This window comes from Aythya marila, assembly GCF_965140915.1.
Source record: "Aythya marila genome assembly, chromosome: 2".
Lineage (NCBI taxonomy): Eukaryota > Metazoa > Chordata > Aves > Anseriformes > Anatidae > Aythya > Aythya marila.
The window spans coordinates 50,999,533-51,015,569 of NC_139043.1; the positions used below are offsets into that span (position 1 = coordinate 50,999,533).

General features: G+C 41.8%; 1 protein-coding gene across 3 annotated transcripts in view; it reads right to left on the reverse strand.

Annotated features, from left to right (window-relative positions):
* CDKAL1 (CDKAL1 threonylcarbamoyladenosine tRNA methylthiotransferase) overlaps positions 1-15,510 on the reverse strand; it is a 427,133-nt gene extending 411,623 nt beyond the window's left edge. The window contains exons 1-4 of one of the 3 annotated variants that reach the window (XM_082753985.1): positions 15,473-15,510; positions 13,595-13,632; positions 10,953-11,119; positions 8,584-8,696 (exon numbers count right to left, since the gene is read on the reverse strand). In XM_082753985.1, the coding sequence (XP_082610111.1) occupies positions 8,584-8,696; positions 10,953-11,119 (280 nt within the window). In that variant the 5' untranslated portion in view covers positions 13,595-13,632; positions 15,473-15,510. Of the gene's footprint in view, positions 1-6,994; positions 7,109-8,583; positions 8,697-10,952; positions 11,120-13,594; positions 13,633-14,086; positions 14,108-15,472 lie in introns of those variants that run through there. The other 2 variants (XM_082753986.1, XM_082753987.1) reach the window with 2 other exon arrangements.
* Positions 15,511-16,037: the final 527 nt, after the last annotated feature.

Genomic DNA, 16,037 nt, shown 5'->3' on the forward strand with positions numbered 1-16,037 from the left:
TTGCCCAAGCATGTTCAGAGAAGAGCACTGAAGTTGGTAATGGGGCTAGAAGACAAGATTATTGAGGAGAGGCTGAGGGAACTGGAGCTGTTTAGTCTGGAGAAGAGGAGGCTGAGGGGAGACCTCATTCTCTATCACTGCCTGAAAGGAGGTTTCAGCAAGGAGCATGTTGGTCACCTTTCTCAGGTTACAAGCAATAGGATGTGAGGAAACAGTCTCAGGTTGCGCCGGGGGTGGAGGGTTAGATTGCACATTCACAGAAAGGGTGGTCAACACTGGAATGGGCTGCCCAGGGACGCGGTGCAGTCCCCGTCCCCAGTGGAACTGAAGAGGAACGTGGACGTGGCACTAAGGGGCATACGTAGTTTGGTGATGGCAGTCAGTAGGTCAGGCTGATGTTTGGACTCGGTGATGTTGAAGGTCTTTATCAGCCTAGGTGATTCTACGAGCACAGGGCAGCCTGGTCTGTTAATACACCCTCAGGACTGACAGAAAGAACAATATAGGTTAATGTTCTGTACTTGGAGATACAGCACAGTTCAAAATCAGTTCAGCTACATTTCAAATTTTGATAAGCAACAAGCCAGAAATCAACTCACTAGGCTTACCTTGCCTTCACGGAGAAACAAAAAAACAACAGCAACTCACACATGCACAGATGGTAGTACTGCAATTGTCAGGAAAGCATTCCCAAAACATGTTAAAGCCATCTTAACACAGAAGTTGTACAGCAATGACTGACCATAGCAAATTTATAGAACTTTGCCCTAAGCAGTTTCTCAAAAATAATGAGCTCACAGCTAAGCTTCATCTTTCCTAGCAAAGGGAACAGTAGCCAAATTATATAGTAAGAACCTACAATAAGAAGTAGCCCTCTACTATTCACAAGTCACCTAGAATAACAAATCTTTTACAGGTGCTCCTAAAAATGCTATGATTAAAATATGATCTTGTTCATACCTCTGAGAGTACACTGTCAAAAATCTCTCCAATTTATTAAAAAAATACGGTCTGCTCTCCTGCTAGCTTTTGTAAGTCTTCTATAAATAACTACTCATAGCACAAAGAACTGTGAGACATTTGAAACCAACATCTGAGTAGAATGCTCTACAAAGGTCTACATCATTTACATGACTACACTGAACTCACTTCATCACTGCTATTTGTGCTTCAGTTACAGATTCCAACTGCTACAGGGACACATCTCAGCAAAGAGGATGCAAATTACCGGAAGTTCCAATTTACCTTCCATGGTTCAATCCTTTTTAAACTTGGTCTTCTGTACTACAAGAAGCAATGCCAGAACTAAACCCTATTGCACAACCACAACAGCGTGCAGCCAATTTCTTTGCCATTTGAATTAACCCTAAACATGTGTGCATGCTTAAATTTACCTACATAAGTTCTATACAAGTGTTACTGAACACACTGTACACACAGGATTTATTTAGGCCTGCTGGCAACTTTCAGTTGCTAGCACTGTGAAAGAAAATTGAGATAGACTGTAAAAACAGGTGAATCATTTCAGTTTTAAGTGGAATAAGGAGAACAGCACACAGTTGTCAGATCAAGTGATATAGGAAGTCATAATGGCAGTGGTACATGAAGCCATTACAAGGCTGAATGTTCCCCTTGAATAGGGGAACATTTCCCAGTTTGAGAATCAGAGGAGACGTATCCTGTAACAGAAACGACAGCCTCAAAGCTAGATACCCAACGTAACAGAAACTTGCCTAATGGGAATAAGGAGTTGATACTGAGGAAGCTGAGGTAGGAAAAACTCACCACAAAGAGGTCATACATATTGCATTTTGCTACAAGTCAGAAGTGATCGCTAACAGAACTCAGGCCACACACATGCTAAGCAATTTTACTGAGAGCACAGGACCTGAATACACAGCTGCCAAAACCACAATTAGAGATTAGTTTACAGAGTCTTGGGGAACACAGACTGCTGCAGATAAGAATGACTGAACGATGTTGTATTAACTCTGTACTGCAAGAAAGCAATCCAGCAACTCCAGACCCATTATCCCACTCATTGCTTCGTAGGGCACTTTCTACTGCACCAGAAAATACCTGTTTTCTTCCCAAGAAAATCTTGGGTATCTAAATTCTTGTAGTCCTATCTGTTCCAGCCCATGACTGTCACCTTTTATTTTTGTCTGTTTCATTTCATCTTTCCTCATCCTCTTAACCATCTCAGCACAAAAGTTTTACATTTTATCACAACTCTACCAATTATTTCAACAGCACTGAAAAATTGACTGAACAAAACAAAAAGATACAACCAAAACACAAGTGTTCACAAGCTACCTGTGCATGACAGAGAAGGATTTTCAAGCCCAAGACCCACAACCCAAAGCAAGCTTGTGACCATCACCAGCTTAGACCTTCTGAAAGCAAGAGAACGTACTGCCAGAATCACAGGGGTAGAAAGGGACCTTAGAGATGACCCAGTTCCAACCCCTCTGCCATGGACAGCGACACCTCCCAGCAGGCCAGGATGCTCAAAGCCCCATCCAGCCTGGCCTTGAACACCTGCAGGGATGGGGCATCCACAGCTTCTCTGGGCAGCCTGTACCACTGCCATACTACCCTCTTAGTAAAGAATTTCTTCCAAATATCTAATCTAAATCTAATTCTTTTCTAACTTAGAACAATTTCTCTTTGTCCTACCACTCCACCCCCTGACAAAGAGTCCGTCTCCAGATTCCTGTAGGCCCCCTTTAGATACCGGAAGGCCACTAGAAGGTCTCCCCAGAGCCTTCTCTTCTCCAGGCTGAACAACCCCGACTCCCTCAGCCTGTCTTTCTAGGAGAGGTGCTCCAGCCCTCTGATCATCCTCAGGGCTCCCCTCTGGACTTGTTCTAATATGTCCATGTACTTCTTGTGCTGGGGACCCCAGGGATAAACGCAGCATTCTAGATGGGATCTTGCAAGAGCAGAGTAGAGAGGAGGATTACATCCCCCAACCTGCTGGCCACACTCCTCTGTTGATGCAGGATACGGTTGGCTTTCTGGCTGCAAGTGCACACTGCTATCTCATGTTGAGCTTCTCATCCACCACCACCCTGAGGTCCTTCTCCTCATGGCTGCCCTCAATTCATCCTCCTCGCAGGCTGTACTTGTGCTTGGCATTGCCCCAGCCCAGGTCCAGGACCTTGGCATTGCTGAACTTCATGAGGTTCGCATGGGCCCATCTCTCAAGGTCCCTCTGGCTGGCATCCCTTCCCTCCAGCATGTCGATCGCACCACACAGCTTGGTGTCATCAGCAAACTTGCTAAGGATGCTCTCAATCTCACTGTCCGTGTTACCTCACTTCAACAACAGGTACCAAAGCAACTGTACTGCCTCTTTCAGTATCACCAACCAAAAGCTTTTACTTCCATATTATATCAGTCAGTTTGAATCTGAAAAAGAAACAGGTTACATGGGTAGTTAAGCAGGTGTATAAGGTTACCAAGTAATGCAAAAACCAAGCAGGATTTGTGAGCATGCAAATATATGGGTAGAATTCTTTGGCATGGGTATAGAACAACACAGGATTTATACCTCGGCTCACTTTTCCACATTGCTCAGCTGCTTCTGAGAATGACAGTTTAATAAATGCAGTGTTGTCTGAGAAAACTGAAATGCCTGTCATCTCCAGAAAGGTAGTTTGGGTTATTTTGTGTATTCCCTCCACCCACGCAGAAAAGGTTGCAGAGTCTTTTTTTTTTTCCCTGAATTGGCACTACAATCACAACTACTTGAGAAGTACAAATCTAGAAGCAAAGACTGCACTTGAATTCTGTGGTTAATAAAGCTACAGACTGAGCACTTACTGAGCAGCTAATAAGGATTTGTCTCCTAGCTTCTAAAACAAAGTATCTCATAACAAGGATGGCTCATACCACACCAAATCTACCCAGTAATTGCTGTAGTTTGTTTTACATAACACTTGTGAAGGAACAGAGAAGTGTTAATAACAGGGTAGAGAGAGAAAAATGGAAAGACCAACTGCTGACTCTGAGCAACTGAAATCATATACCAGAAGCCAGTAAAAATCTTAGTCAAAATACTTCAATCACCCCGTGGGCCACAGAGAGCTTATTTTAAGTTAACAAATGTAAAGAATACAGTAAGCTATTCAAGAGGAGATTATATATCTACTGTATATCTATGAAATAAATCAAAATCTAAAATGATTAAAATCTGCAATAGGGAAGTACTTTTAAAACGACACTTAAAAATACAACAAGGCATCAAGTTATGAACTGTACTTCATGAATTGAGAGTCAATACCTGAACAGTTGTAGTCATTTTCTTTATTTTCCACTTGGATGAATAAAATGGATGTTGCAGCATACTCTGCTGTGTCTGTATGTGGATGATCAAAGTCCAAGAAAGTCTGGTTTATGCAACACAATTCATACAAGCAATGACTCAGTGCCCAGTTCTGAAACAGCATCCTTCCATCCAGCAAACTCACAAATTGTTCAAGATAACAAAAAGGATACCTTAAAGACTAGTCTGAAATTGCACAAATAAAGCTGAGAGTCTGTAATAGCCTAGTTCCTATGTGCTAAATGAAATCCAACCCCACTGAATTAGCAACAAAACTCCACCTGCTTTTTGTTTCTGAAATCCCACCCTACAGGATGGAAAAAGAGTTCTATGCTAGCATCGATTTCTAAAAAGCGATGTAGTGTGGATAACCAGTTACTGGTTCAGTTTTGCTGAATGTTTATTAACAACACTTTTTGCTTCCTCTTCACAAGAGAAGTTACTGCGCATTCTTCTGGTATTTGTAATGCATTCTTAATTTCTCCCTCCATCTCTCCCCAGAATGTTTTACAATGACTGAGAAGGGAATGCTTTGGACCTACACTGCCTTGAACCAGAAGCAATTATCGCAAAGTAACAAGCATGCCTAACTGCTTGATCCATCAAAATGCATACAAGAATGTCAGGCTAAAAACCATCCATCCCACAAAGAGAGAAACCTACAGATGCCAACTAAATGCTAATACAACCTTCTGCTTCAGAAATCAACCGCTTCCATGTCTGAATACATATGCTCAGCAGCAGTCTTCAGAGAGAAAGTACTGCTGCGTGGCACACATACCACTGAATTCCCTTCCCTAACAATCATCAGGCTCCAAGTAAGGGAGAGCTCCCACCTCACCCTGATCCCCTTTCCCACAATAGGCATTACTTGTCTGTACCATGGATTTCTTCCTTCAGGGACTACCTCAAAGGGAGCACTAGTAGGTACACAGGCATATCTAAACTATACTGTGAGTCATGCTGCCAAGAAACCAAAACCAGTTTTAGAACCAGTAAAGCCACCACAGGCTATAATATTTCCAGAACAGAACACGAGCAAATACCATGGCACAGCCCTTCGCCAACACCAGCTGGTCCTCACACTTTTTGCTCATACCAACACAAAGGAGCTTTGTGTTCTCACAAGATGGTATGCAAGATTTGTTCAGAACACTGCCCACCTTCACACCGTAAAAACAGACAAAAAATAGGTTCAGCTCTTCTTCTGGCTTCCCTTTGCCTTTTGCAAAGCTAATGCAGTTCCTAATTTTCCATCAGTGCTGCTGTTACTGCAATGCCTATACATTGCCGACTCACACCACTCTCTCCCCCAAACAGAGGTTGTCTTTGCTGCACACAAAGATTGCAAATTGCAATCCAAATTGCAGCACAGCCCTCAGTTTTCACCCTTGCATGTAGCCACTACCAAAAGCAATGAGTGCTTGCACAAACAAGAACATTTTCAAAGCAGATGGAAGACAAGAAAAAAGACTCTGGCATCTCCTGAACAGAGTTTAAATCAGGAGCAGGGTAAAATCCACGCAATAAATAGGGATGAGGAATAGTATTGGAAGATTTTCACAAGTCAAAAATTTACTTCTAAAATTAGAAGACATTATTAAATCAATGCTCAGTGTTGACTAAGTCAACTTCTAAAGCAAACAGCATTGTTATAACTTCTAGTTAGTAACAGAAGTCTGTCTGATGTTCCTTTTCTTCCTCCTAGTACTATATAATTGCAAGAATGAAAGAAGACACCAGAGACAGTGCTTGACCATTTCCCTTTCCTTACAAAGAAACAAGAACTGCAAGTAAAGATCACATTTTATTTTCTAGAACCAGAACGTTATTCCAGTATCTCTTCAACTCCTGAAGTGTTGACTCAAAAGCTCAGGAACATGCAAGAAACAGGCTAATGAAGACACTTTTTATTTACAGTCATAAAATGTTTTGGGTTAGAAGGGGCCTTAAAGATCATCTAATGCCTTCTCCATATCCTAGTACACAACTAGGACCTTCTATTAGCCATCACTGAAGAAATCCAAGGCTGAAGAAATCCAATCCCTCCAAGTGTGTGTCTTCATACACTGTGTGCTCCAGCTCCCTCAACATCTTGGCGGCCCTTCACTGGATGCACAACACTGTCCTGGGCAGCCCAAACAGGGCCCACTCTGGAGTACTGCACACAGCTCTCCAATGCTGTCTCAAGCACCAAACAGAGCTGAACAGTAACTTTTCTGGACCTGATGGCTACACTCTTGCTAACAGGTCAAGACATAGTTCTTTTTTGCTGCAAGGGCACACCGATGACATGTTCAGCTTCTTGTCTACCTCAATGCCAAACTCTTCCTCTACAAAGCTGCTTTCCAGACACTCTGCCCATCCCACCCTTACCACCAGCTAGTTACTCCAACCTGAGGATTTGGTATTTGCCTTTGCTCAATCTCATGTGGCTTCTCTTAGCCCTTTCCTCCAGTCTATCAAGGTCCGTCTGAACAGCAGCACGAGCTTCTAGCCTCTCAACCACTTCCTCCAGTTTGACAGTCTGTGAGCTTGCTGAAGGTACACTGCATCCTGTCTTCCATGCCCATTTAAGACATCAAATCAGATCAGTCCTGACATGAAACGCTGAGACATGATCTGCAACCCAAGCAGTAGTAGAGCAAACCCCTTCATACGCACTTGTTGCCAAAAGCATCACTACATTGGGCAGAAAGGCAGGTGCCCTCTTCACCACCTCATTCTCACATACAGCTACTCGCAATACTTGCACTTGGTTCCAGCTTCATTAACATTCTATGAAAGAGAACATTCAACAGATATAGTTGTAAAAATTTACTTTCACCAGAATTTGTAACCAATATTTTCATTCTATTGAACAAAATTGCAATTTCCAGAGCTCCTTAAATATACGTTTAAAAAGAAGTTACCTAATTTTAGTAAAGAATCACACTGAGTAATTTTTGCCTACCACTTCAGCCGGACTTTTTAAACATATTTATGCACACACACAAACTATATTAAGATGTTCAATAACAATCAGAAACTAGTAGTCAATCTCATATGCAATTAACAAAATTACCAAAGGTATTTCTGACCCAGCTACTGCAGTTGCTATTAAATTTTTAGTTCTCAATTTCAGATTCCAAATGTAAAGTTATTTCTATTTCAAAGTTATAAACGGTTCCTTTTTTAAAAAGAAAAAGAATAATTTTTTTTTTTTTTTACAAAGTCTCTTCCTTCACTTTTCCTATGTTGTTTCCAATAAAATTCCAAGAGCACAAGACAGCTCGCCAAATATTAAAAAGCCTACGAAAACAGAAGTAGTTTCTGGAGCACTATGCATTAGAAAAAAATAAGGTAAAGAGAAGCTAAGATTAAGCAAGTCACAAGTTCAAGCTGATACCTCATTTGTAGTCTACAAAAATAGCTGCCACAAATAAGGATTTCTGGACCAGCACTCCACTTGTCTGTGAGAAGAGCATACCTACTTCAGAGCTGAACTGCTAATTAAAGAATCGCATTTTTCCCTAAAATAGTTCACCATTTGAATAATTCAGGTTCCAGTTTCTACTTAGACACATACAGAAAGATCAACCACAAAAAAGAAAGATGTAACTGTTCAAGGATGCCATGAGTTGATCAGGAGAAGAAACAGGCATTTTGTCAAATCAGAAATAAAACAGTTCTGGCAAAATGTCAGGAAAGAAAACCTTGCAGGTTTTCAGCAAAAGCAGGCACCAAGTTTAAATGCAAGACAGACCAAAAAAAACGTGAATTAATAAAATTTACATTTATATTTCAATTTTAACTAGTTATAAGCTATACAAAGGTACTCAGGTAATAATTCGCCATTAAAACATTACAGTCTGTTTTCAGCTTCACACAGCTTTTCATTCGATACTTTTTGCATTAAGGAGATGAAACATGGCCAGTGAACCACAAGTTCGATTGTTTTTTTGTTTTGCTTTGTTTTTCAGTTTTAGGTTGGCATGAAAATGCTTCCTCTTGTCTCATTTCAAGATATTCAAAGGAAGAGGAGAAATAACTCAACAGCTCTTCCAACTCAACACGATCCAATCCTGTAACATTCCACCTCCATTATACTGACTGTCCGTACAGAAACAAGGATCATTCACACAGAATGGTTCAACCCTGCTCCAGCAGCAAACACATATAATGCTAAATATCTAAACACATTTGACAGCAGCTTGACACTTCCCAAATTCACCCACAAATCCTGAATTATGCAACTTTTCTGATATTCTTACCTGTAATTTTGTATCCATATGCGGCTAGCTGTCCAGCCATATATTCACCATCTGAATTATTGTGAGAACATCCCCATGTACGGATCCAGATTTTCTGAACACCAGGAATAATGCTGTCAAGTAGAAATGAATCAAAAAGGCAACTTAAGAGAAACAAGCTTCCCCTTTAAGCCCACTGAACAGACTCAGTTGTAATTCCCCAAAAACACAGTAAGCAACATCAGCTCCAGAACAGCTGCACAAGGACATCATGATCATGCAACTTTCACATAGTGGAGGATCATGTCTGGCTGGGATGCAGTTAGCTTTCTTCATGGCCACCGACATGGTGCTGCGCTTTGGACTGGCAACTAGAACAGTGTTGATAAAATACCCATGTTTTAGCTACTGCTGAGCAGTGCTTGCACAAACTCAAAGCCTTCTTTCTCTCTTTCACACTGCACATTCCCCTGCAAGCACGCTGGGGTTATTCCACACCATGTGACATCACGATCAGCAATAAAAACTGGGAATTTATCTTTCCAAAATAGCCCCTGTTCTGAGACTGGCTGGGCAGTGGTCTGCTGCAGGAGGTGGTGATTCCACACCTTTCCTTCAATTATTAAGCTAGCTTCATCTCAAGCCACAAGTTTGCTAGCTTTTGCTCTTCTGATTCTCTCCCACAGCCTGCTGGGGAAGAATGAAGAAGCATCTGGGTGGGTATTTAGTTGTGGGGCAGGACCAACTCACAAGAGTACCAGATAACATTTTCAGTGCTTCTTTACATTTGAGCTTGAATAAACAGTAAATCTCAGAACTGGCACAAAGCTCTTTTTAAGCAAGACAAGCATTTTTTCTCAACATATGTAAGTTTTTAATGCAGTACAGTTTCAATATTGTTTTGATACCATCCCTTCCACAATTCCCACCTCCACTATCTTCCCAGAGAAACACCTACACTTCTAAAGGGAAAATTGACTTAAAAGTCTATCTTGGGACAGGCATTTTTTAAGCGGAAAGTTGAAACCAGAAAAGTAAAGACATTTGAAGAAAACAGACACACAAAATTATCTAACAATCTTAAAACAGTGGTGGAATTTCTAGACATATTAGAGTTATATCCTTGTCCGTCTCACTGAAAAGTGAAAGAGTGAAAGCTCTTTAATAATTTATGGCTGTCTTCTTCAGAACAGAAAAAAACACGGGTTAGGACTCCTTAAGCCAGCTCTAGAGCCATTCCAAGCACCAGTTCTTGATGCCAATTCAATGACCACAGTAATTTTGATTTGTTTTGGGGTTTTGATTTATTTTTTTTATTTTTAATAGAGTAACATGCAGAAAAGGTTTTCTTGTGCTGTGACAGTTTGCGTGACAGGTTGCCTTTGTTACCTTTATTTGCATTTTACAATTTCCACAATGGATCAGATAAAGAAAGATAAAAAGATAAAACATGATTTGCAACTGGGATTTGAACATCTCACTGTTTTAAAGGTAGGTCTTCCTATATAAGTGAGTTCTGAAGCAGGCTCCTTCACTGCATGTCCTGTGTAAGTTTTTGACTATTCTGGATAACACTTTTACCCAACACAAATAAGAATCATGGGAAATTTCACACACAGAGCACAGGGTTAGATTGTCTGCAACTAACACAGGTTTCACAAAGCAGACTGTAACCCCATATTACATAATTACAAACAGGAATTCCATATTCCACAAAAAACATCTAAAAGGCAGAAGGACAGAAAAAGCATTCAAAGATTTATATGGTTTTGTTTTGTTGTTGCTGTTTTGGTTTTTGTTTTAATTTAACACAGACCCACTTTTAGTATGCCCTTCTCCCCTTGAAAAAAATGACGAATTCAAGGATTACAAATGCACCAGCTGTAAAGAACATCTCTCAGCAATGGCCAATACGTTTGGGTACACCTCCATTGCAGTTAGTAGCTAACAAACTTAATCTCATTCTGACCTATTAAGCATCAGTTTCTCATCATCCTCACAGTTTTGTTTATATTTCCTATTCCAGATGTCAAAAGATTACTCCGGGACTGCATTCTGAAGAGCTCAGCTTCTACTGAAGTAATTAAAAAGAAGCAATTTTTCAGAAATGCTTAAGCAACAGGAACTATTTTTCTACCCCAATTACTTCAGTAATCAATATCTCAATCATAAATGATCTCTACAAAGAGTTGTCTAGGAGAAACTTGCTTAGGGGATTATTATTCGTTATCATTATATCTTATAAACACTATTCATTTTTACACTGTATTCAGATTTTATATTATGAGATAATGGGAACTCCCACCTTATTTTTAGAATCTGACAGTGCACATGAGATATGAAGAAGGAAGAAAGAAAGGGTTTTCCCTGTTTCCCCAGGAAGAATTTACCTGTCACTTGGGGGATCATCATCTGTCTGAGTATTTTGCTGTGAGCTGCGTTTTCGCACTTTTGGAAAAACATTCTTTCTTACAAACTGCCGATCATGGGGCTTCGGATCTTGTGCTGACACAATATCTTCAATGTCTTCAAGCACTGAATCACAGGCAGCAGGCATCTTTGAGAAGCATTAGAGAAGAATGGTATTAGCAAGCACCTGAGTACAACGTCAGGTTCTAACGAAAAGTCAGATATACATGCACGTGCAATATAGCATACATGAAGGACCTTTGGCACACAATTATCCCAAAATATTTCCTGATACTTCTCCTGAAGTATCCCTCTGACAGGCAGGGAGAGGGAGACACAGAAGATACAGGGTTTTTGTTTGTTGAATAACCTGTACCTTACCTTCTATTTCAAAAACCCTGCAGCTCCTTTGGCATCACGTATCTAAGATGCAAGTGCTCTTAATCATGTCAGGCATCATAATGAAATAATGAGTTCACGTTATGTGATAGGTATACTTCTGCTCATATAACATGAGAAGAATTGTGGAGACAGCATTCAAATGCCTGCATAGGAGCCTGTTGTGGACCTTTCATGTGTGTGCTGAAAATAGGTGCACAGTAGTTCAACTTGTCTTCATAGTCCATTAGAATACAAAACAACTGAAACATTCCTAGAATTCCTGACCCCCCAGGCTTTTCATCTGAATTCATTCATTCAGCACGACAGCAAAATCAAAACTCCTGTCCTCAAGTGCAAGATATTAAACAAGCATACCCAGCTAATATAAAATATTATGATCTGACTAGTAAAATTTTAGTGATCTTGTAGCACATTGAGTTCTATTTTCCATAAGAAAGTAAATACTTTTGAACTTTTGCATGCTTCTCATCAGTAAAGGCGTTATGTATGCACACATATCTAAATATGTATATATACGTATCTCCTAGTAAATCTCAAGATCCAGATCAGAAAAAGGTAATTGGCTAAAGTAGCCTACAAAAAAAAAGTTACTGCCTTAGTTACATACCTCACTTAATCCTTAACCAGAATTAACTCTCATTTACCACTACAAACCTGACTTGGCATGTGTCTCAAAAAAAAAAGACACTTCACAAAGTTCACAGAAAAAAATGCAACACTGCCCTAACAGAAAGTGAAGAATGAAACAAACAAGGCTTTAATTTCTGTAAAACACATTTGGGGATCAGAAAATTCAGGCTACTGGTCTACAATATTCTTTTAGATTTTTCTCCTGAATGTAAGAAGTAAAACGCCTGTACATTTTCCCATTATGAGCATTTTTGTCAGCCTTGCAAAATATATTTCTAAGGAAAACTTCACGCAACTTGAACCATTACATTTCTGTGCAACTTTAGCAGGAGCATAATGACATCACGGAGAAGATAAACCTGAAATTGAGACATCTAATTATTCAGCATTCTTCTAGAAGAAAAATGCCAGGATTTTTAAAAAAGAAATGTAAAGAATAAAAAAGCTGTGAGAAGTCTTGCAATAAAGACTCTCGGAATAAGCACCTACTCTAAAAGTTTATTAGAATTCCCACTCAGAAGCACTGTAACTGTGCAGACATTTACTGGCTTAATATTACTGAGTCAGCATTACCATTAAGCTACAGACATCTAGCTCAATAAACGAGTTACTGTTTTGGTCTACATAGACTTTCCACAACAGCAGTTTAAACAACAAAAACTAATGGAGGTAGAGCGAATAATGCAGAAGCTTCAGTTTACATAAAACCTAACTCCAGAGATGAACTGGCTTCCAAATTTAGTCCTCTGTCTTCTCATCTAGGTGCATGCTGACTACATCTCTGAGCAAACACTTAATGATGGTAACATTTATTTCTAAAGAATGGTATTTTTAAAACAAGAAAGCTGAAGTTTTCTGCTTCAATGTCAAATATTAAATTGAACACAAATAGGATTTGACCTTACTAGAGGTCATATCGCTACCTTGTCCTGCAAAGCATGCAAGTATAGGGAAAATGAGATTTTACCCACCAAGCTAAACTTTAATCCTTTAAATTGCTATACAGAAATACAGACACCAGATAAAGATGTCAGTTAAACGCTTTTTAGATGATCTTACAGGAACTGATAATGGGATTGCAGGTAGATTTTTGGTTTCTCAGAAAGTAACAGGACTAGAAAGAACCACTCCTACGCCTTCACTACCAATCTGTTCTGGTGCAAACAAGTGAGGGTAGATTTTCAGTTACCAGCAGGGCTTTATATGGAAATGCAAACACCAAAACACAAAATGAGGCAAGTTTATACAGTACATAACAAACAACATGGCTTAACTGTTCAGGTGCTGGCTCATCCCAAATTCCCCTTTGTGTGCCTACGCCTGCTCTAGCTCACGAAGCTCCACATCGCTCACACTGCAGAATAAAAAAAAGGCAACATCCCCTACGCTGCTTTATACTGCTAACAGAACACAGGAATATGTAATATGCAATAGTAATCAACACAGGAAAGGAAAAAAAAAGCATTTTGGTTTGGGCCCCCCAGTCTCTTCTCAAAACATTTCTGATACAACGGAACAGCTTACAAAACAAATAAGCTTAGTTTATTTCCACGGCCCACAAAAGAAAGAACACAGCCAACTAAATTCATACCTTTTTAAGCACGACTGAAATCCCTTTGGACAATAAACCTGGAGGGAAAAAAAAAAAAAAAAAAAAGATACAGCATGAACTACCAGAACTATCAGACAGAAAATAACGAGTGGAAGTTACCGCCCATTAAGTACTCATCCTGCCATTGCAGAAATCTGTTTTCTACTTCGACATGCTTAAAGCCTCCAGAGGATAAGATGGGGGTACACCTGCTGACTGGCTGACAAGCTGCAACAGTTGCCAAATTTCCCCCCTTCTTCCCCCAGACTGTAATCTTCTTGTCCTTGTTTTACAGAATCATATTTTTGTGAGAGTCTGATGTATCCTTTCAGACTTCTCCTCCTCCAGATTTTTTAAATCTTCAAACAGGAGTTTAAAATTTGGATCATAAGAAGGGAAAGGGACAGACTGACAAGAAGAACACGCTTTCATAAACTTAATTTCCTTCAAGAGTTTGTTTAACAGTAAAATTTAGCTAAAAGCGTTCACAACTTTTTATTATTATGGAATTTCGAAGGGCAGACTTTGAATCGTTCAGGACACTGGTAGAGAGGGTCCCCTGGAAGTCCGTCCTCAAGGGCAGAGGGGTCCAGGAAAGCTGGACATTCTGCAAGTAGGGAGTCTTCAAGGTGCAGGAGCAGGCTGTCTCCCATGTGCCCTAAATTGAGCCAACGAGGAAGAAGACTGGCAAGGCTGAACAGGGAACTTCTGTTGTGTATTTGGGAGAAAAAGAGAGTTTATGTCCTACGAGAGAAAGGACAGGCAGCTCGGGGAAGAGTACAAGGAAGTTGCCAGCATATACAGAGAAAAAATCAGAAAGGCTAAAGCCCACCACAAGCTCAACCTGGCCGCTATGGTCAAGGATAACAAAAAATGTTTTTATAAATATATTAATGGCAAGAGGAGACCCAAGAAGAATCTCCATTCTTTACTGGACACAGAGGGAAACGTGACTACTGAAGATAAGGAAAAGGCTGAGGTTCTTAATGCCTTCTTTATATCTGTCTTTAGTCCAATTATCCTTGGGGTACTCAGCCACTTGACCTGGAAGTCTGGGATGGGGAGCAGAAGAACACCCAGACAGTTCAGATGCAAACAGTTAGAGACCTGCTGCTCCACCTGGGCTGTCACAAGTCCATGGGGTGAGATGGAATCCCCCCAAGGGTGCTAAGGGAGCTGGTGGATGTGATTGCTGGGCCACTTTCCATCATCTACCAGCAGTCATGGTCATGGTCATCCAGAGAGATGCCAGATGACCGGAGACTTGCTAACGTGACACTCATCTGTAAGAAGGGTGGTAAGGAGGACCTGGGGAACTTCAGGCCTGACAGCCTGAGCTTGGTGCTAAGAAAGGTGATGGAACAGGTCATCTTGTGGGCAATCGTGGGCCCAGAGAGCGATGGTGAATGGAGTAAAATCCAGCTGGTGACCGGTCACCAGTGGTGCTCCCCAGGGGTCGGTGCTGGGGCCCATCCTCTTTAACACCTTTACTGATGATTTGGATGAGGGAACTGAGTGCACCCTCGGTTGTCTGCAGTGGACACCAAGCTGGGGGTGAAGTGCCGATGTGCAGGAGGGTAGGGAGGCCCTGCAGAGGGACCCGGACAGGATGGGTGGATGGGCAGAGGCCAAGGGGATGAGCCTCAACACGGCCAAGCGCCGGGTCCTGCAGCGTGGCCACAACGCGGAGGGAAGGACCCGGGGGTGCTGCCTGACGGGGGCCCGAACCGAGCCAGCAGCGTGCCAGGCGGCCAAGGAGGCCAGCGGCACCCCGGCCTGCCAGCAGCCCCGCCGACCTCCCCCTCCCCGTGGGGCTCCCGGCGCTAACGGCCACCAACGGCCGCTAACGGCCGCCAACCGCCCGCGCGCGCCGCTCACCTCAGCCGGGCTCCGCCATCACGGCCCGGCCGCCCCGCCCACACCGCCCGCCGCCGCGCGCACGGGTGGGAGGGGCCGCGACGGCGGCCGGCGGAGGGCAAAAGAGTGCGGCGGGGCGCGGCCGCCCTGAGGGCGCTGGGGTTCCATCACCTTGCAAAGCCTAACGCCGCTTGGGCTTGTGTTTGGTTTCCACTGTACGCTCAAAACCCAACGATATTTGGTCTTTTCCTTTTAAATCAGTTCAGACGACGTTGGTTAACACACTTAACTCTGGATGTCCGAGGTTCCTGGCGCTGTTTTTCCCCAGTCTAGCCCTAGGAACAAACTTCCCCATCCGTATTTTGGAATATGCACATCAGCGTGCATCCACACGTACCACTACATGTGGGACTCCGAGCAGACAGACTAAGTTTGAGATCGAGTTTCCTTGCAGACCAAAGCATTACAATGCCATTTTTCTGTTTTTAATGCGCACAGTTAGCCTAAAAAGTTCCTTTCTATGGCACCTTTATTTTTTGTGGGGTTCTCCCCTGTGTCCTGCTTTGGATTATAAAACCCGCCATCC